The 22927-nt window shown below is 45.2% G+C and overlaps 1 protein-coding gene across 1 annotated transcript in view; it reads right to left on the bottom strand.

Moving 5' to 3' along the window:
- lrrc7 (leucine rich repeat containing 7) overlaps positions 1 to 22927 on the bottom strand; it is a gene marked incomplete at its 3' end in the record, with an annotated part of 58469 nt that overhangs the window by 20475 nt on the left and 15067 nt on the right. The window contains exons 17-19 of the mRNA XM_084459153.1: positions 22743 to 22865; positions 21398 to 21509; positions 20865 to 21048 (exon numbers count right to left, since the gene is read on the bottom strand). Of these exons, the coding sequence (XP_084315279.1) occupies positions 20865 to 21048; positions 21398 to 21509; positions 22743 to 22865 (419 nt within the window). The remainder of the gene's footprint in view (positions 1 to 20864; positions 21049 to 21397; positions 21510 to 22742; positions 22866 to 22927) is intronic.

The raw sequence follows: 22927 nt of genomic DNA, 5'->3' as shown, positions 1-22927 counted from the left end.
TGCCTTTCCAGATCCTGTCCTAATGCCGCATTAGAGCATGCCTAGGCCTACTACAGTATGAAGGAAATTGAGCGTGGCACAATCAAATACCTTGCACAAACCCTGCTCATTCACAACTAATAATGACATATTCGAGGAGCATAATGTCGCAAGAGACTGTCTGGGTTATCAACCCGTATTGAGAGCCGACACGCACACAGTCTAGATTCAAAGAGACTTTGCGCAGAAGAATGCCAGGAGACGCGGTCGTATAAAATAATAGCCTACAACACATGTAGAAAGCAGCTCCTGACTGCAGTAGCCTCTAGGACTAAATAGCCTACAGGATATGTTTTTTGTTTTGTACTTTTATTTTACAGAATGTTATGTTGTATGAACCGTTCCGTCCTAAATGTTACAAAGAATACAGAGCCACTGGTTTGTATTTGTCAATGATGCCTGTTGCTAATCAGAAAATAATTATTTTAAAAAAAGCATGAAATGAACTCGGTGTCCATATCCCTCTATTATTACTGGTTTAGATCGACCCTGCGGGGGAGCCCCGAAATAGTGCCCAACGCCAATGCCGTGATCCGTATGGATCGCCCCCCAAAGTAGCCTAATAATAATCCCCTCAAATATTGATACCGCAGTGAAAAGATAGGTAAGATATGTAACTTGCAATAAGATTAATATAGGCCTATTGTTTAAGAAGCATTTTCGCTATTCCTTATTATCAGAAGAGATATCTGACTGTCTCACTCGCTCTCGGAGCAGGTAGGCCTATTGCACAATATGGAGCAAGTATTGCTCAACATAGCCACACACGCGCCAGGCGGAGAGCGACGGAGAGAATGAGAGCTTTTTTGTGAGGGAAATATAGCCATCGGTTTGTGAAAGACTGCAACAATGCGAACACCTAAGCTTCAAGATGAGCCTATTCCCGCGCTGGTTTTGGATTATTGCCCACCCGCCAGGTGCAACCGATATAGTGTGACAATAACCCTACTCTATACGCCTGAGTACTGTGAGTGAGGTGACTTTAATTACTACATAACATAGCCTACATAAATAATGTGAACAGTAGTAATATTGTTATCACAGCGGCGGAGATTGAGATTGAACAATTAGATATTGAAATAGCCCGCAACGGTCTTCCAGCCTACCACTTCGTAGTCAGTGCAAATGGTTAGGGACCATCAACAAATTACACATTACAAATGTCAAAATATATGTTTCAATAGTTTGCACGTCACGTGACCCAGTCACGCCAAAACAACCCAGAATATTATACTACAATGGAAAAATAGGACACAGTTCAGTTTATTGGATTTTAGTGCCATTTCTATTTTATAATAATATTTTAATGCAAAAATCATATTTTTTTTCAATAGCTCCCAGGTTATGTGACTCAGTCACTCCAAAACAACCCAAAATATTGCACTACATTGGAGAAATAGGACACAGTTCAGTTTATTGAATTTTAGTGCCATTTCTATTTTATATTAATATTTATTTATTAAAAATTGAGCTTTGTAACTGTTGCGCACTAGGTGTAACTGGCATTCAGCAAGCGAATGAGTCTCACTCCTGACTCGGTGACTTTATAATGTAGTATGCAAAATGCAATGCAGTTATGTGTGGTATTAGCAAGGGGGGAGAGCCTGGTCTCAATGTTGTTTTCAGTCATAGGTTTCCGTTCAACAGTTGATTGGACAACTGTAGACCAGAAACAATTTTAATTTTAATTTTTTTACTGTTGAACGGAAACCTATGACTGAAAAGCCTACACCAGTGAGCATTTTCCTGACTTTGAAAACAAGAGTTTAATGGTGTTTTGAATGATTTCCAGCTGGCCACATTGACACATGACTTCCATTATAGCCTGCACAAAAGCTGTCACTAGCTCAATCCTGGAACGATCAGTGAAATTATTGTTTCTATGTTTCAGGTTCATGGTAGAGGGACTGTAAATAGGGCTTAAGTTCAAAATTGTGAAATTCCCCTTTAATCTATTCTCTACAGGTAAAATGTCGAGAAGGAAGGTAACCTCTCAGAGTATTGCGGAACAACATGCCATCAGTGCCACAGACCAGACTGCCATGTTAGAGGTTAAATACATAAACCCCACCAAAGGCAAGTGTGTCTCTGTAGTCAGTGTTAATTGTACTTAGTACTGAAGATGTTTGCTTGGGATATTTCATAGTGTCTTAGTACTATTACGTAAAATTAGATAAGATGTGTCATAGGTGAATTCAGAGTTCTTTTTACAGTCTGCGCCATGTTGCCAACATGGGCAATACATTTGTTTACTAACTCTTACTTCTGTGAACAGGCCGGGGTGTGTTTGCCCTGTCGCCTTTTCAAAAGGGGGATTTTGTGGTCGAATATAGAGGAGAAATGATCGACCTTAAGGAATCAGAGAGGAGGAGGAGGATATATCATACAAATTGCTTGGTCTTCATGTTCGACTTCATATGGCATGGCAAAACATGGTGGTAAGCATTTACTCTATGGGGGGTGTTCATTTCAGGCCCTGGTAGCTTCCAATGTTCAGTAGATTATCTTGGAATGTGCACATGGACTAATGTCTTGCTTGACTAAGCTATTGTGATACTTTTTGTCTCCTTTGAAGCATTGATGCTGCGATTGAAGATGGCTCATTGGGAAGGCTGGTCAACGATGATCATGTCCATCCTAATTGCAGGATGAAAAGGATATTAGCGGATGGAAAGCCACACCTCTGTCTGTTCGCTGCTAGAGACATACACAGAGGAGAGGAGATTACTTATGACTACGGAGATAGCAATTGGCCATGGAGAGAAAAGGTTTGTGAGAGACTGTATATGCCTCTGTATATGTTTTATCTATTATATTTGTTAACATCTTTTGACTAACTCCTGCCCTCTTAGCCAGGTGACCCTTGTAAAGGAGACCCTTAATGGGTTTTTTTCTTGGTGAAATAAAGGTGAAAAAAGAGACAAGGAATTCTGTTTGTCAAGCAAATGTTTGCCACAAGCTGTGTAGCAAGTAATTCCTTCAGACAGTAGAAGGCTCCTATTTGTTCCAAACATCCCATTAAACAATTCATGCATTGCAGTTTATATTCTGAATTACTGATTCTAATTCATATTTTAGTGTGGTGGTGGAGACTCTCATGTCATGGCCGTGGAAAAGTGCATCTTGCCCTGCAGCTCCAACCAAGTGATACAAGACAAAGAGGAGGTTTCACCCTCCAGCTTGCAGGTAAAAGTCTGTAACCAGAGATGGATTGTGTTTAGATCCTTCTCAATGTGTTTCTGCTGTGATTAGGAGCTATTCAAACATACACTCTTACTAGGTGTAATGAGGTTCAATACTACATGGTAGAGTATTGTCATTTGTGAGGATTAGTGGGCTGATTTGCTGAGATGAGGTTCTTGCCTACACACACTGTCTCCGGTGCAGCCTCGTGGGGTACCCCTACCCAGCTCCCACTCAAAGTTACTGATAGTACAGCTTACACACACTGTCTCCGGTGCAGGCTCGTGGGGTACCCCTACCCAGCTCCCACTCAAAGTTACTGATAGTACAGCTTACACACACTGTCTCAGGTGCAGCCTCGTGGGGTACCCCTACCCAGCTCCCACTCAAAGTTACTGATAGTACAGCTTACACACACTGTCTCAGGTGCAGCCTCGTGGGGTACCCCTACCCAGCTCCCACTCAAAGTTACTGATAGTACAGCTTACACACACTGTCTCAGGTGCAGCCTCGTGGGGTACCCCTACCCAGCTCCCACTCAAAGTTACTGATAGTACAGCTTACACACACTGTCTCAGGTGCAGCCTCGTGGGGTACCCCTACCCAGCTCCCACTCAAAGTTACTGATAGTACAGCTTACACACACTGTCTCAGGTGCAGCCTCGTGGGGTACCCCTACCCAGCTCCCACTCAAAGTTACTGATAGTACAGCTTACACACACTGTCTCAGGTGCAGCCTCGTGGGGTACCCCTACCCAGCTCCCACTCAAAGTTACTGATAGTACAGCTTACACACACTGTCTCAGGTGCAGCCTCGTGGGGTACCCCTACCCAGCTCCCACTCAAAGTTACTGATAGTACAGCTTACACACACTGTCTCAGGTGCAGCCTCGTGGGGTACCCCTACCCAGCTCCCACTCAAAGTTACTGATAGTACAGCTTACACACACTGTCTCAGGTGCAGCCTCGTGGGGTACCCCTACCCAGCTCCCACTCAAAGTTACTGATAGTACAGCTTACACACACTGTCTCAGGTGCAGCCTCGTGGGGTACCCCTACCCAGCTCCCACTCAAAGTTACTGATAGTACAGCTTACACACACTGTCTCAGGTGCAGCCTCGTGGGGTACCCCTACCCAGCTCCCACTCAAAGTTACTGATAGTACAGCTTACACACACTGTCTCAGGTGCAGCCTCGTGGGGTACCCCTACCCAGCTCCCACTCAAAGTTACTGATAGTACAGCTTACACACACTGTCTCAGGTGCAGCCTCGTGGGGTACCCCTACCCAGCTCCCACTCAAAGTTACTGATAGTACAGCTTACACACACTGTCTCAGGTGCAGCCTCGTGGGGTACCCCTACCCAGCTCCCACTCAAAGTTACTGATAGTACAGCTTACACACACTGTCTCAGGTGCAGCCTCGTGGGGTACCCCTACCCAGCTCCCACTCAAAGTTACTGATAGTACAGCTTACACACACTGTCTCAGGTGCAGCCTCGTGGGGTACCCCTACCCAGCTCCCACTCAAAGTTACTGATAGTACAGCTTACACACACTGTCTCAGGTGCAGCCTCGTGGGGTACCCCTACCCAGCTCCCACTCAAAGTTACTGATAGTACAGCTTACACACACTGTCTCAGGTGCAGCCTCGTGGGGTACCCCTACCCAGCTCCCACTCAAAGTTACTGATAGTACAGCTTACACACACTGTCTCAGGTGCAGCCTCGTGGGGTACCCCTACCCAGCTCCCACTCAAAGTTACTGATAGTACAGCTTACACACACTGTCTCAGGTGCAGCCTCGTGGGGTACCCCTACCCAGCTCCCACTCAAAGTTACTGATAGTACAGCTTACACACACTGTCTCAGGTGCAGCCTCGTGGGGTACCCCTACCCAGCTCCCACTCAAAGTTACTGATAGTACAGCTTACACACACTGTCTCAGGTGCAGCCTCGTGGGGTACCCCTACCCAGCTCCCACTCAAAGTTACTGATAGTACAGCTTACACACACTGTCTCAGGTGCAGCCTCGTGGGGTACCCCTACCCAGCTCCCACTCAAAGTTACTGATAGTACAGCTTACACACACTGTCTCAGGTGCAGCCTCGTGGGGTACCCCTACCCAGCTCCCACTCAAAGTTACTGATAGTACAGCTTACACACACTGTCTCAGGTGCAGCCTCGTGGGGTACCCCTACCCAGCTCCCACTCAAAGTTACTGATAGTACAGCTTACACACACTGTCTCAGGTGCAGCCTCGTGGGGTACCCCTACCCAGCTCCCACTCAAAGTTACTGATAGTACAGCTTACACACACTGTCTCAGGTGCAGCCTCGTGGGGTACCCCTACCCAGCTCCCACTCAAAGTTACTGATAGTACAGCTTACACACACTGTCTCAGGTGCAGCCTCGTGGGGTACCCCTACCCAGCTCCCACTCAAAGTTACTGATAGTACAGCTTACACACACTGTCTCAGGTGCAGCCTTGTGTGGACCATGTAAAGGCCCATACTCTACTCATAGATTACTGAGAAGGACGTTTACTGGTGGAGCCAAACTCTGCTGGAATGTAACCTTCTTCTTTGTGAACACAACCCACATGCTACAAGCAATTCTTGGATCACAAAATCTTGAGATAATTCTGATGTTGATGTTTTTCAGGGTTGTATTTCTGCTAAAACAGTAGATTGTGTATTACTTAGTGTGCTTGACTAATGATTGAGAGCTAAAATGAGTAGCTGACAGGCCAATTGTCTCAACCCAGTAGAAGACACATGCTACTGTATAACTGTTGTGTAGACTACATGCTTGTTATCAACATGGTGACTGCTACACTTACCAATTCTGAATAACTGATTCTAATTCATATTTTAGTGTGGTGGTGGAGACTCTCATGTCATGGCCGTGGAAAAGAGCATCTTGCCCTGCAGCTCCAACCAAGTGATACAAGACAAAGAGGAGGTTTCACCCTCCAGCTCGCAGGTAAAAGTCTGTAACCAGAGATGGATTGTGTTTAGATCCTTCTCAATGTGTTTCTGCTGTGATTAGGAGCTATGCAAACATACACTCTTACTAGGTGTAATGAGGTTCAATACTACATGGTAGAGTATTGTCATTTGTGAGGATTAGTGGGCTGATTTGCTGAGATGAGGTTCTTGCCTACACACACTGTCTCCGGTGCAGCCTCGTGGGGAACCCCTACCCAGCTCCCACTCAAAGTTACTGATAGTACAGCTTACACACACTGTCTCAGGTGCAGCCTCGTGGGGTACCCCTACCCAGCTCCCACTCAAAGTTACTGATAGTACAGCTTACACACACTGTCTCAGGTGCAGCCTCGTGGGGTACCCCTACCCAGCTCCCACTCAAAGTTACTGATAGTACAGCTTACACACACTGTCTCAGGTGCAGCCTCGTGGGGTACCCCTACCCAGCTCCCACTCAAAGTTACTGATAGTACAGCTTACACACACTGTCTCAGGTGCAGCCTCGTGGGGTACCCCTACCCAGCTCCCACTCAAAGTTACTGATAGTACAGCTTACACACACTGTCTCAGGTGCAGCCTCGTGGGGTACCCCTACCCAGCTCCCACTCAAAGTTACTGATAGTACAGCTTACACACACTGTCTCAGGTGCAGCCTCGTGGGGTACCCCTACCCAGCTCCCACTCAAAGTTACTGATAGTACAGCTTACACACACTGTCTCAGGTGCAGCCTTGTGTGGACCATGTAAAGGCCCATACTCTACTCATAGATTACTGAGAAGGACGTTTACTGGTGGAGCCAAACTCTGCTGGAATGTAACCTTCTTCTTTGTGAACACAACCCACATGCTACAAGCAATTCTTGGATCACAAAATCTTGAGATAATTCTGATGTTGATGTTTTTCAGGGTTGTATTTCTGCTAAAACAGTAGATTGTGTATTACTTAGTGTGCTTGACTAATGATTGAGAGCTAAAATGAGTAGCTGACAGGCCAATTGTCTCAACCCAGTAGAAGACACATGCTACTGTATAACTGTTGTGTAGACTACATGCTTGTTATCAACATGGTGACTGCTACACTTACCAATTCTGAATAACTGATTCTAATTCATATTTTAGTGTGGTGGTGGAGACTCTCATGTCATGGCCGTGGAAAAGAGCATCTTGCCCTGCAGCTCCAACCAAGTGATACAAGACAAAGAGGAGGTTTCACCCTCCAGCTCGCAGGTAAAAGTCTGTAACCAGAGATGGATTGTGTTTAGATCCTTCTCAATGTGTTTCTGCTGTGATTAGGAGCTATGCAAACATACACTCTTACTAGGTGTAATGAGGTTCAAGACTACATGATAGAGTATTGTCATTTGTGAGGATTAGTGGGCTGATTTGCTGAGATGAGGTTCTTGCCTACACACACTCATGTGTCATCTTATGGGAAACTACTAGAACGGGAAAATACATTGTGGCGCGGCCCAAGACTCTGATCTGGCCAAAAAAGGAATTGAATGTTCCTTGACCCATGCTACACCACTCCAACGATTTTGAAAATCTGTCTTGTAGTTTTTGCGTAATTCTGCCTTTCACACACACACACACACAGACACACACACACACAGACACGGGTGATCACTTAACCCTTCTCCGCCTCTGGCAGTGGGGTAACCAGACACGTATGTTGTGCTTACGCTATGTTCACACAGACCTGCCGAAGCGCAGCGTAGCGCAGGCGAAAAGCGTTCTCGTGCGAGCAGGAGCCCGGCTGTTCACATCAGAAGTGCATTTCTCTGCACTGGTAACCAAGCAACCCTGCTCCTCTGCACTTTAAGCGGCTCTTGAAAAAACAGACCAGATGCCGATTCTGGCGCTGCAGAGCACGAGCCGACTGCGGAGCTCCACAACACGACGCAGCTGGTGTGAACAGTCACGTTGGTTAACATGGGCGCCGAAAGGAAGCGGGGTGCGCGTCGCCGCGCTTTCGCGTCCAGTCTGAACCCGCCGTTATATCCCTCCCAATTTATTTTTGCTTTGATTAGAAACATGCATTGCCTATTCTAGTCTTTATAATCTGAATTTCTTTTAATGTTTTAGGGTGGCAGTGGAGACTCTTTAGAGAACAGCTCCTTTGTATACAGCTCCAGCGTAGTGCTACAAGACACAAAGGTTGTCGAAGAAGCCAAGTTAACCTTGGTAAACTACACAGACTCCGATGAATCAGCCGTCAGTTCCAACGCTAATGAAGATGTTCCCTCATCCACCGTACAGGTATCTTTGTCCTCTTAGCAACTTTAGTAATTTCAGCAATAGAGACCTGTCACTAAGCAACGGACACGCCCACTTTTCAACCTGCCACCATCTTGATAGAATAGAATGTGGAAGTGCTCATTCACCGTGTCATTGTTTTTTACTGCAACAGATTTTGCATTTTGAAATACATGAAAGTGAATGGCTTGGTTAGGCTTTGGCACCGAATCAAGCTATTTACTTCCATGTAATTATAAACATGAAATCTACCGTGGTAAAAACAATCTGAGTCAGGGAATCATGAGATTGTAATTCCATAAGTGTATTCTGCCTGTTCTTTTGACTATTTTGGTTCTTTGAAATGGCATTGTTTTAACATTGGAGTGAATGGGCAATTACGCATTCTATTTTTCCAAGATGGCCAGGTTAAAAAGTGGGCATGTCCGTTGCTTAGTGACAGGCCTCTATTGTATCCATTCCACTCTTGATTATGGCAGCTTCCACCTGAGCTCCAACCTTTTTTCCCTCTGACAAATTTGAATCATGTTTTAAGACTTTCCTTGTATTTATTTTAGCTGTGGTTACTATTCAGTGACTGCTCACCATTTTCATTATACTGAGAAAAGGATATTAGTGTTGGCAATTGGTTGTATTGTTGATCAGTTTAGTTAATGATAAGCAAGCACACTTGCAAGTTAGAACATTGGAGGATACAGTATATAGGCTAAATAGCTGCTTTTGCTGTTTGCACTGTAATACCCTGATAAGATCTAGACCATCTCCAATTCAGGTCCTAGAGAGCTACCCACCTTGAGGCTTTCTCTCCAATCCTAACCTAGCACATTTGATTCTTCTAATCAGCTGCTTGCCAGGTCCTTAATGACCTAAATAAACAGGTGTATTAGATGACATATTGAAAGCCTGCACACAGTCGCTCTCCAAAACCTGTGTTGAAGACCTCTGATTTAGACACTATTCAATCGGAATAGAATTCCATCTAAATTATTATTATTATTATTCAGTGGCTATTAGTTACAGTATTGTTGTGCGTATTGTTAGTTTAAACTGTTTTTTTAATTGTGTTTATTGAAGAGCAAAGAGAAGATTCCTGTTGGACTTGATCTTTCTGACTCGAGTATGAAACATGGAGATGATGATGTCCGACAAACGATTGTGCCAAGGCTTAGGAGGACCAAAAGCATCTTTGTAAGCCCCCCCAACAAATTTGTCAGTCATTGCAATGTAGACATCTCCATGGTGAATGATTGTCATTAGTCCAAAATGTGTTTACTTGTCTGGTCAAATGATTTGCAAAGTTCTGACTATGTGTGACGGGTAGTCCCGTACCCTCCCTTGAATGGGAGGCGGACGGCTGGTGGGCGGAACCAGCCAGGTAGCGTTCATCAGGGGAGGCTAACCTCACGTCACTGGGCGTTATCCACACCTGGTAACCGTTTGCTACCTGTTTGTTGTTTGCGCTTGTAAGCTCTTGGTTCCGCCACCTATCCTCTTTGCATGAACAAATTGTGTCCAGTGGAATTGGCTTTGGATCTGCCGCCTCCCTATTCTTCTACCTAGGAAGGCGGCGGATCCAAAGCCAATTCCACTAGATACAAGTCGTTTGTGCAAAGAGGGTAGGCGGCGGAACCAAGAGAGCTTACGAGCGGAAACAGCAAACAGGTAGCAAATTGGTCCCAGCCTAAGGCCTGGGATACACGGATGCATTTGGCGACCGTTTCTGTCATCCTTTAGTTACGTTTGCACCTCGCATTTACACGGCGCCGCGTTTTCAATGACCCAATCTGCAAACTTTGGGTGTTTTCGTTTTCCTTGATTCCGCAGTCGTGTAACCGGGCGAAAGCGGAGCGTCCAGTGGTTTATTCATCATGGACAACGAAGTACAGGCAGTTCTGAACTTGTTGCTTACGGTACTCTCGCCGCTGTAGTGCAGTTAAATACAACATTGTTGAATATGACTGCTAGCTACATTACCAGGACGCGAACTCTAATTTTAATTTGTTTTCTCCATTGCTGTTTTGTTTAGTTCTCTTTCTGCAACAAGATTGCAGAGGGGCGAATATTGTGCTTCCTGTTTTGTACGGGCACGCGAATGCCCAGTGTTGCGAATGGTGCTGTGAAGCGTGTATCCGTGTAACAGGACGTCTTCTTCTGGAAACGGTATGAAAACACCTGTGTGCACAGAGATCGTTTTCGTTACGGAACCTTTCGGAAACAGTCGTGTAACCCAGGCCTAAGGTGAGGCTAGTCAGGTCATTAGTCCTCTGCTGTGCGATAAGGTCATAGCACGTTGGTCTCCATGGGTACCGACTGTTAGCATGTTAGAGCCGCCCGCCGGACATAGCTCTGACGCGGTCCTGATGCTCCCAGCCTCACCAACTACGAGACCAAGTAATGTTCGGCGAAATAGCGTCGCCGCTCAACTCGGGGTAACCATCCACCCTTAACGTGCTGACAGTCGGTACCCACGGAGACCAGCGTGCTATGATCGTATCGCACTGCAGGACTATTGCACAACGCTACCTGGCTGGTCCTGCCACCAGCAGGCCGTCTTCCATTAAAGGGACAGTACGGGTACTACCCGTCACATATGATAAGCTGAATACTGACTCTTTAATAGTTTGTTATAGTGGGAAAATTGTTAGAATGGTGAGTGTATTTGTGTTGTGTATCTTAACTGTTTTATTTTATATTTCTTGAAGATGAATGAGAAGATTCCTGATGGATCTGATGAGCTTTTTGACACCTGTACTGATAGTGGAGAAGAATATGTTCCAGCTTCAAGTGGGGAAAGTACAGATGGTACAGATGGTAGCATGATCTGTGAAATATCACCACCATCCTTGTCGGAGTGGACTCTCTGTCAGAGTAGTAGCAGAAGCCGTTCAACTCCATGTCAGAGCAGTAGCAGAAGCCGTTCAACTCCATGTCAGAGCAGTAGCAGAAGCCGTTCAACTCCATGTCAGAGCAGTAGCAGAAGCCGTTCAACTCCATGTCAGAGCAGTAGCAGAAGCAGTGCAACAAATGTCTGTACTCCTGACAGCACATGTTCTCCTAGCAGGAAATGTGGAGAAAGTGCCTCAGTATCCATTCCTGCTGTCAGCAAGAAAGAAGATGGATCTCGGATGTACAACAAGAAACAGTTCTGTCTGTTTTGTGGGACTTCTTTCCTAAAAATTTCAAGGCATTTGGAGCGTATTCACAGCAAGGAGCTGGAGGTAGCAAAAGCACTTTGTTTCCCAAAGGGTTCAAAACAAAGACGATTGCAGTTAGAACATCTCCGAAACAAAGGTAACTTTGCACATAATGCTGAAGTTTTGAGAACAGGCACAGGAACACTGGTTGCACGCAAGCAGCCAAGAGAAGATTCCCAAGCACAAGACTACATGCACTGTCTCTACTGTCAAGGGTTGTTCACAAAAAGTGCGCTGTGGAGACATGTGCAGATTTGCAAATTCAAACCTGGCAGTGTCAATCCCAAACCGGGAAAAACTAGAGTCCAAGCCCTCTGTGCCTTTGCAGAACCCATACCTGCTGGAGTTTCTGAAGAGCTATGGAAACTGGTGAGCAACATGAACCAGGATGCTGTTGCACATGCAGTCAAAAGTGACTGGTGCATCATGGAGATGGGGAAGCACCTCTACAACAAGCATGGTTCTGACATTGACAAGCATGAATATATCCGGCAAAAGTTGAGGGAGCTTGGTAGACTTCGAGTACATGGTGCTGAGGTCACAACCATGAAGACGATCAAAGAATATGTCGTACCAGCAAACTTCATGCAGACAGTCAATGCAGTGAAACACACAGCACAAGGCAATAAAGTCAAATCCAAATCACTTCCTCTGAAACTTGGACACAGCCTCAAGAAGATGTCTATGCTCCTGGAGAGTGATGCGATGATTAAAGGAGACAAGGATGCCGCAGAAGAAGCCCGCTCCTTCCGAAACATCTACAAAGCGAAATGGCACGAGCTTGTATCAGCCACATCTTTAAAGAGCCTCAATGAGTCCAAGTGGAATGCCCCTCAGCTGCTGCCTTTCACAGAAGATGTGAAAACATTACACACTTACCTGGATGAGAAGCAGCAGCAGTACCGACATGATTTGGAATCTGAGGCGTCATCGCAGAACTGGGCCAGCCTGGCAAAGGTGACTCTGGCACAGGTTATCCTATTCAACCGGCGTAGAGAAGGGGAAGTGTCCAAAATGTCCCTCTCTGCATTCACATCAAGAGACGCATCAGCACCTCACGAGGACGTCAACCTTGCCCTCTCTGAGCTCGAGAAAAAGCTCTGCCATCATTTCACCAGGATAGAAATTAGAGGAAAGAGAGGTAGGAAGGTTGCTGTCCTCCTAAGCCCAGCGATGCAGGAAGCACTTGACCTACTACATCAAAAGAGAAATGAGTGTGGCATCCTCAAAGAAAACACATATGTGTTTGCCAGACCAGGAGCGATGTCGCACTACAGGGGGTCAGATTGCATCCGCCAGTTTGTCCAACGCTGTGATGTCAAGAATCCTCTCTCACTCACCTCAACAAGACTGAGGAAGCACGTGGCTACCTTATCTAAGGTACTAAACCTTCAGGAGACGGAGCTCGACCAGCTGGCGGATTTTATGGGCCATGACATTAGGGTGCATCGGCAGTTTTATCGGTTACCGGAGGGCACCCTTCAACTTGCCAAGATCAGTAAAATCCTGATGGCCATGGAGCAGGGACGCCTTGCGGAGTTCCAAGGCAAGAGCCTTGAGGAGATCAACATTGATCCGAGTGGTATGTAGTTTCTGCTTTAGTCAACTATTGTGATTTTGAGCTTTAAATGGGCACAACATCGTAACACTTAATGACTAAGTTGTACTGTATTTTATACCACCTGTTTAGAAAGAATCCAGTTGGACAAGCATACTGAGTCTGAAGATGACCTTGCAGAGTATGAACGGGACATGGAAGGTATGTATTTTGATGTTATGTAGTGTGTTGATGTTATGTTTATCTTAGCTTGTATGTTTTATTTAAAATGTATCCATCTTTAAAGCTTTGTCCCTAATCAGGGTGTCAGTAGGTCCTTAAAAAGGCTTAAATGTAATCATAATAAACACCCCCTTTACTTGCATACAATCAAAATATCAATTAAAGGTTAAAAAGACAGCGGCACACATCCAAACATTTCCATCACAGGTAGAGAGACAGCAGACACAATCATCATACTGTGATTCCAGTACACCTTATATTTATATACACTTACAACATCAGGCACAAGTCAATAAAAGTTGTCTCCTGTGGCATCATCAAATGACATAAAACAAACATCTTGATACATCCTCAACACTCACACAACTCTCATACCAGGTTAAACAGACGGCTGCTATAGCTATATATATATAGTAGATAGATAGATAGATTTCACTCTGTGATTCTCATATCGGCTGGGATTCTACATGAATTTTGAAGTTTAAACAAGAATAATGTTCATCTTGTCATTCAATAGTTCCTGACGTGAGTACAGCGCAAAAGCGGAAACGGAGTGGGTCGCCGCAAGTAAATGAAGGGGAAACTTCAGATGGAGACGACATCCCCGTCCAAAAGACAAAGTCAAAGACAGGTAAGGATATTGTATATGTATCAAAGACATTACATTTGCAGAGTGACATAAATGTACTGAATAGAGAATCCAATATACATACAGTGACAAGTGACAGAAGGGGAGGTTCCCAGTCTGAGAATGGAAGAGAGGGGGTGTTCAGGTACTGTTGTACAGCCTGATGGCTGTTGGCACTAAGGGGTACCTGAACCGATCTGTTTTGCACTTGGGAGGGATGAGCCTATGGCTGAAGGTGCTCCCCATCTGCCACAGCTCATCATAGATGAGAGGAGTTGTCCAGGATGATTTTCATTCTGTCCATCATCCTCCTCTCCACCAGTGATTAGCTAAGTATATTAGTTTGTCTTAACAGTCCCCACTGAAATGTAGATCAAGCAGGGTGTGTTAAGGGGATACCCAGGAGTACTGCATACCTGAAAGGTTCAGTTCTCATCATTTATGTTTAACAACCAGTGTGTTAAGGTGTTCCCCAGAAGAACAGTATACCTGAGAAGTGTGTTAAGGTGTTCCCCAGAAGAACAGTATACCTGAGAAGTGTGTTAAGGTGTTCCCAAGAAGAATAGCAATACCTGAGAAGTGTGTTAAGGTGTTCCCCAGAAGAACAGTATACCTGAGAAGTGTGTTAAGATGTTCCCAAGAAGAATAGCAATACCTGAGAGGTGTGTTAAGGTGTTCCCCAGAAGAACAGTATACCTGAGAAGTGTGTTAAGATGTTCCCCAGAAGAATAGCAATACCTGAGAGGTGTGTTAAGATGTTCCCCAGAAGAACAGTATACCTGAGAGGTGTGTTAAGGTGTTCCCCAGAAGAACAGTATACCTGAGAAGTGTGTTAAGATGTTCCCCAGAAGAACAGTATACCTGAGAAGTGTGTTAAGGTGTTCCCCAGAAGAATAGCAATACCTGAGAAGTGTGTTAAGGTGTTCCCCAGAAGAACAGTATACCTGAGAAGTGTGTTAAGGTGTTCCCAAGAAGAATAGCAATACCTGAGAGGTGTGTTAAGATGTTCCCCAGAAGAACAGTATACCTGAGAAGTGTGTTAAGATGTTCCCCAGAAGAACAGTATACCTGAGAAGTGTGTTAAGGTGTTCCCCAGAAGAACAGTATACCTGAGAAGTGTGTTAAGGTGTTCCCCAGAAGAATAGCAATACCAGAGAAGTGTGTTAAGGTGTTCCCCAGAAGAACAGTATACCTGAGAGGTGTGTTAAGATGTTCCCCAGAAGAACAGTATACCTGAGAAGTGTGTTAAGATGTTCCCCAGAAGAACAGTATACCTGAGAAGTGTGTTAAGGTGTTCCCCAGAAGAACAGTATACCTGAGAAGTGTGTTAAGATGTTCCCCAGAAGAACAGTATACCTGAGAAGTGTGTTAAGATGTTCCCCAGAAGAATAGCAATACCTGAGAGGTGTGTTAAGATGTTCCCCAGAAGAACAGTATACCTGAGAGGTGTGTTAAGGTGTTCCCCAGAAGGACAGTATACCTGAGAAGTGTGTTAAGGTGTTCCCCAGAAGAACAGTATACCTGAGAAGTGTGTTAAGATGTTCCCCAGAAGAACAGTATACCTGAGAAGTGTGTTAAGGTGTTCCCCAGAAGAACAGTATACCTGAGAGGTGTGTTAAGATGTTCCCCAGAAGAACAGTATACCTGAGAGGTGTGTTAAGGTGTTCCCCAGAAGAACAGTATACCTGAGAAGTGTGTTAAGGTGTTCCCCAGAAGAACAGCAATACCTGAGAGGTGTGTTAAGATGTTCCCCAGAAGAACAGTATACCTGAGAAGTGTGTTAAGGTGTTCCCCAGAAGAATAGCAATACCAGAGAAGTGTGTTAAGGTGTTCCCCAGAAGAACAGTATACCTGAGAAGTGTGTTAAGGTGTTCCCCAGAAGAATAGCAATACCTGAGAGGTGTGTTAAGGTGTTCCCCAGAAGAACAGTATACCTGAGAAGTGTGTTAAGATGTTCCCCAGAAGAACAGTATACCTGAGAAGTGTGTTGTTAAGGTGTTCCCCAGAAGAACGGTATACCTGAGAAGTGTGTTAAGGTGTTCCCCAGAAGAATAGCAATACCTGAGAAGTGTGTTAAGATGTTCCCCAGAAGAACAGTATACCTGAGAAGTGTGTTAAGATGTTCCCCAGAAGAATAGCAATACCTGAGAAGTGTGTTAAGATGTTCCCCAGAAGAACAGTATACCTGAGAAGTGTGTTAAGATGTTCCCCAGAAGAACAGTATACCTGAGAAGTGTGTTGTTAAGGTGTTCCCCAGAAGAACAGTATACCTGAGAAGTGTGTTAAGGTGTTCCCCAGAAGAATAGCAATACCTGAGAAGTGTGTTAAGGTGTTCCCCAGAAGAACAGTATACCTGAGAAGTGTGTTAAGGTGTTCCCCAGAAGAACAGTATACCTGAGAAGTGTGTTGTTAAGGTGTTCCCCAGAAGAACAGTATACCTGAGAAGTGTGTTAAGATGTTCCCCAGAAGAACAGTATACCTGAGAAGTGTGTTAAGGTGTTCCCCAGAAGAATAGCAATACCTGAGAGGTGTGTTAAGATGTTCCCCAGAAGAACAGTATACCTGAGAAGTGTGTTAAGGTGTTCCCCAGAAGAATAGCAATACCTGAGAAGTGTGTTAAGGTGTTCCCCAGAAGAACAGTATACCTGAGAAGTGTGTTAAGGTGTTCCCCAGAAGAATAGCAATACCTGAGAAGTGTGTTAAGGTGTTCCCCAGAAGAACAGTATACCTGAGAAGTGTGTTAAGGTGTTCCCCAGAAGAACAGTATACCTGAGAAGTGTGTTAAGGTGTTCCCCAGAAGAACAGTATACCTGAGAAGTGTGTTAAGATCTTCATACATCTTGATACATCCTCAACACTCACACAACTCTCATACCAGGTTAAACAGACAGCTGCTATATATATATATGTATAGAGAGAGATAGATAGATTTCACTCTGTGATTCTCATATCGGCTGGGATTCTACATGAATTTTGAAGTTTAAACAAGAATAATGTTCATCTTGTCATTCAATAGTTCCTGACGTGAGTACAGCGCAAAAGCGGAAACGGAGTGGGTCGCCGCAAGTAAATGAAGGGGAAACTTCAGATGGAGACGACATCCCCGTCCAAAAGACAAAGTCAAAGACAGGTAAGGATATTGTATATGTATCAAAGACATTACATTATTTCTCTTATCTTTATGTGAGAGAATTAAGCAGTAAAACACGAGAGGGCGTACTTTATTGCTCTCGTGCCTACGGCAGCACAGCCCTTCGTATATTCTCAAAAAACAATAGTTTAACTATTCAGTTTGATATATATTGAGTTTAGTGAACTCCACTAATAAATGCAGTTCCTAAAACTATCACATTACTGTGGAATTTCAAATAGTGAACATATGTATGATAGTTCATATCACAAATACACACGGTTTCGAATGCCTCTTGGCCAATCACAATACGCAGTCGGAACTATGTTGTATAATTGGCTTTATTTGAGCCACACTTCACAATTACTGTGCATTTATATTTATCCTAAACTAATTTGTTATTCATTTCTTATTTAGCTCGCAAGCCACAGAAGAAGAAGCTCTGGGAAACCGAGGAGATAACTGCCGTCGAAAAGCACATGATGAACTTCATTCGGACCTGTCGCGTTCCAGGAAAGGACGACTGTGATAAGTGCCTTAAATCGGAGCCAGAAGCACTAAAAAATAGAAATTGGAAGGCGCTCAAATTTTACATTAATAATAGAATCACCGCACTAAAGAGGAAAATGTAAGACATTTTTTCTCCCAAATTTTTATTATTTTGATCATCTTCGTATCATTCTCTTTGACAGCAGAGGCAAGGACAGAGCGTAAATAAAAGGTAAATTGCATAGTAGACGGTCAGACAGTTCTCCACTGCAGTTCAATTTGCTCGTTTAGTAAAATCCTGATTGGAGCATCCTTACAGCTGAAGCGCAAGCGAGCGTCTTGGACAAAGGAGTTTAGCTTGGTATATACAGTATTTGTATAGGAGCATAATTTTTTTTGATTATTTGTTCACAATCAAGTTCAGTTCTAAAATGTATCTTAGGGGTGGCCTGATCTCGCTCCATAGCTTTAATGAAGAAGAGTATCCTTCCCAACTCCATACCTCAGTTTCCCATGAAGGTCCAGCGCCTTCTTTCCCACTGCGGACAATGTCTGTGATGTTTTTTGTTTGCTTTATGTTATGTTGAGGATCTTGTACACATATTGTGTGTGATTCTTCTTTGGGGCCTTGAAAAAGTGCTACTAATAATAATTTAAGGTATCTAACAGCCTGTGCCCAAAGCAATGGACCCTGTTGTGGCGTAATACTTGACATTTTCAAGCTCTGTTTTCACTTTTTCCTTGTTTTCCTTGCTGGCTGGAGAGGGTGAGAGGGTGAGAGGATGAGAGGGAGAGAGGATGAGGGAGAGAGGATGAGAGGGTGAGAGGATGAAAGGGAGAGAGGGAGAGAGGATGAGAGGGTGAGAGGATGAGAGGGAGAGAGGATGAGAGGATGAGAGGATGAGAGGGAGAGAGGGTGAGAGGGTGAGGATGAAAGGGAGAGAGGATGAGAGGATGAGAGGGAGAGAGGGAGAGAGGATGAGAGGGTGAGAGGGTGAGAGGATGAAAGGGAGAGGGAGAGAGGATGAAAGGGAGAGAGGATGAGAGGGTGAGAGGATGAAAGGGAGAGAGGATGAGAGGGTGAGAGGGTGAGAGGATGAAAGGGAGAGAGGATGAGAGGGTGAGAGGATGAGAGGATGAGAGAGGATGAGAGGATGAGAGAGTGAGAGGGTGAGAGGGAGAGAGGGAGAGAGGATGAGAGGATGAGAGGGTGAGAGGGTGAGAGGGAGAGAGGGTGAGAGGATGAAAGGGAGAGAGGATGAGAGGGTGAGAGGATGAAAGGGAGAGAGGGAGAGAGGATGAGAGGATGAAAGGGAGAGAGGGAGAGAGGATGAGAGGGTGAGAGGGAGAGATGGTGAGAGGGTGAGAGGGAGAGGATGAGAGGGTGAGAGGATGAGAGGGTGAGGATTGTTCAGGATTGTTTGTTGTTTGGATTGTTTGTTCCGAATCCTGGCGACATTTGACGGCCAGGACAGTTAACGGGCATTAAAATGGGAAACACACATTGCAGTGACTTTTTTTGTCATATATAAAGTAGGACTCATTACAGTGATGTGACAGTTAATTTAGTCAGACGGTACATACTGTAATTGTATTGTAACTTAATAAAGAGCTTTGTTTAAAGTAAGTTCAGGTGATATGGTTCTACTTCATGTGTAGAAACCTCATTGTTATTAATCCCTAGTGGGGGAATTTGGGTGTTACAGTTGCAGAGTGACAAAAAGGTACTGAATAGAGAATCCAATATACATAGCATACATACAGTGACAAGTGACAGAAGGGGAGGTTCCCAGTCTGAGAATGGAAGAGAGGGGGTGTTCAGGTACTGTTGTACAGTCTGATGGCTGTTGGCACTAAGGGGTACCTGAACTGATCTGTTTTGCACTTGGGAGGGATGAGCCTATGGCTGAAGGTGCTCCCCATCTGCCACAGCTCATCATAGATGAGAGTTTATTTTCATTCTGTCCGTCATCCTCTCCACCAGTGATTAGCTAAGTATTTTAGTTTGTCTTAACAGTCCCCACTGTGAAATGTAGATCAAGCAGGGTGTGTTAAGGGGATACCCAGGAGTACTGCATACCTGAAACGTTCAGTTCTCAGCATTTATGTTAAACAACCAGTGTGTTAAGGTGTTCCCCAGAAGAACAGTATACCTGAGAAGTGTGTTAAGGTGTTCCCCAGAAGAATAGCAATACCTGAGAAGTGTGTTAAGGGTTCCCAGTAGAATAGTAATACCTGAGGAGTCCCCATATGGGATGACTCAGTCAGGTCTGGACCCAAGTAATGCATATTGCTAATTTGAAGTGATATTCATGCTCCTGAAGTGCATCTGATCATGCCTGATTTTTCTCAGAGGTGTACGATGTCTAGAAAGGGTGGTACCCAGAAGGGAGGTTCCAGTCAGGTCGTCCCACAATGTGACAAAAACAAGCATGTGTGTGTGTGTGTGTGTGTGTGTGTGTGTGTACTAAGCAGTCATGACTGCTGCATTTTAGTAGTCATTAACTATTCCCCAGAAATAGTCTAGTCAATTAATCTCGGGTTTGTCACGATTATTTTTTTCACCAAATAACAAATACAAAAAAAGAAAAAAAAAGAAAGATGAACTACCCACAGCTGCTCCCAACTACAAAAAAAACAATAAAAATATAAAAAAAAATATGTCTATATACATATGTATATAATATAAAAATAAATTATATATATAAATATACAAAATATATATATATATTAATCATTCTTTTTTGTTCATTAAAACATATATTATATATCAATGCTAATAAAAAAAAAAGTATATATATATTATACATATATTTATATGTATTTATCTATTTATTTATGACCAGTCGACCAGCAAAGCACAAGATCAACTAGTGGTTTGATAACGGACTAGTGGTTTGATAATGGACTAGTGGTTTGATAATGGACTAGTGGTTTGATAATGGACTAGTGGTTTGATAATGGACTAGTGGTTTGATAATGGACTAGTGGTTTGATAATGGACTAGTGGTTTGATAATGGACTAGTGGTTTGATAATGGACTAGTGGTTTGATAATGGACTAGTGGTTTGATAATGGACTAGTGGTTTGATAATGGACTAGTGGGACTAGTGGGACTAGACTAGACTAGACTAGTGGTTTGATAATGGACTAGTGGGTGAAGCCCCCAGGGTGCACCTGTTTGTCCAGTGTGTCTGGGGGGCCCCGTCCTTGCCGGGCGGGTGCATGGCGGAGGCGTTGGCCGGGGGGGGGTTGGAGGAGCCGGTCGAGCCCTGGGAGGGCGAGTAGTCGGAGTAGGTGGCGGAGGAGCCGCTGTGGTTCACACACTGCATCTTGTCCGGCTCCGACTCGTCTGTCGACTCTGCGCACACACACACACACACACACACACACACACACACACACACACACACACACACACACACACACACACAGGGTCAGGGTTAGGCGCGCCTAGCACGCACACCTGAACGCCACATCAACACACACACACACACACACACAGAGTTAGGGTCAGGGTTAGGCGTGCGTAGCACGCACACCTGAACACCACATCAACACACACACACGTAATAAACACACAGCAAGGCAGGGCTGAGTGTGTGCGTGCGTGTGTGTGCATACAAAGTAGAGACCACAGAGTAGTCGGCCCCTAAGGTTAGGAAGAGAGCAAAGCCTTATGGGTCCTGTAGTCCCGAGGACCAGCCTACCTTTCTTGTCCTTTCCCAGAAGCACCACCTTGGGTTTGTACATGGGGGGCTCCACCAGGGTGGGCCGCATGTCTGAGATACGGATGTCATTGGGAGAGCCGCCCATGGAGTCCTGCACAAACACACACGCAGAAAGGGACTGGTCATGCTGCTACACCCACACACACACACACACACACACACACACACACACACAAATACAGGCCCAGTCAGGCACACACACAAACAAGCAAATAGTGAGATTCATGTTGGTCTGTGTGTCGTATGTTGTGTGGACCCCAGGAAGGCTAGCGGTCACTATGGGGCCGCTAATGTGAAATGAAAGACTAAATCAAATAAATAAATATGGCCAGACAAACTGTGTGTGTGTGTGTGTGTGTGTGTGTGTGTGTGTCTGTGTGTGTGTGTGTGTGTGTGTGTGTGTGTGTGTGTGTGTGTGTGTGTGTGTGTGTGTGTGTGTGTGTGTGTGTGTGTGTGCTGCCAGTGAGAGGCTGCTCCATGGTTTCGGGGTCAGAGACGGCATCAGACCACTGGGCTAGTGATCAGAGCTGAGGGGCAACAGGGCGGCAGGGTCAGAGTCTAGGTTAGGGCTAGGGGCGCAGGCTAGGGTCACGGTCAGGGCCAGGGTCACGGTCAAGGTCAGTCTGGGTTAGGGCTAGGGGTGCAGGCTAGGGTCACGCTCAGGGCCAGGGTCATGGTCAAGGTCAGTCTGGGTTAGGCATGGGGCGCAGGCTAGGGTCATGGTCAGGGCCAGGGTCATGGTCAAGGTCAGTCTGTGTTAGGGCTAGGGTCAGGGCCAGGGTCATGGTCAAGGTCAGTCTGGGCTAGGCATGGGGCGCAGGCTAGGGTCATGGTCAGGGCCAGGTTTCTGGGTCAGGGGTCAGACCTCTCTGGTGTCTGACTTACGAGGACGCAATAGCGGGAAGCGGCGGCAGACAGGAACTCTGGCTGAGGCAGCTGGGAAACAAACAAACAAACAAACACAAACAAATACAAACAAACAAAAGATGGACAGTTGTGTTCATGGTGTGCCTAAGCAGCAAGGGGGGGGGGGGCATAACAACCCAGATATGAAGCTGCCGTTGTTATGGTTACCATGGGTCAGCGTTACAGCGGCGTGGAGTAACCATGGAGACAAGAGGGACACGTAACAATGTGACTCCCCATGCTGGAACGTAGCTCCGCCCACACAACGATTAGCATGTTAGCTGAGGTACCAACGCTGCGCCCTGCTGACCACTGTCTGGACCCAGGACACCATGCTGCACCAGACTGGCTGTGTGTGTGTGTGTGTATGTGTGTGTGTGTGTGTGTGTGTGTGTGTGTGTGTGTGTGTGTGTTTCACCTCCGAGCTCTCTGTCAGATCCTCCTTGTCCTTCCTCTTGGGGATGTCGATGGCAGAGTTATGGATGGGTCCCTGCTCGGCTAGCTGGGTCTGAGAGAAGTCCTGCATCTCTCTGTCTAAAACCTGGAACACACACAATATGATACACATTTCCACACACATACCCTCAAATGTGGTACCACCTG

The sequence above is a fragment of the Borostomias antarcticus genome, assembly GCF_949987555.1.
Source record: "Borostomias antarcticus genome assembly, chromosome: 26".
Classification (NCBI taxonomy): Eukaryota; Metazoa; Chordata; class Actinopteri; order Stomiiformes; family Stomiidae; genus Borostomias; species Borostomias antarcticus.
Note: the sequence above shows the minus strand (reverse complement) of the source record. Positions and strands in the feature narration are given on the sequence as shown.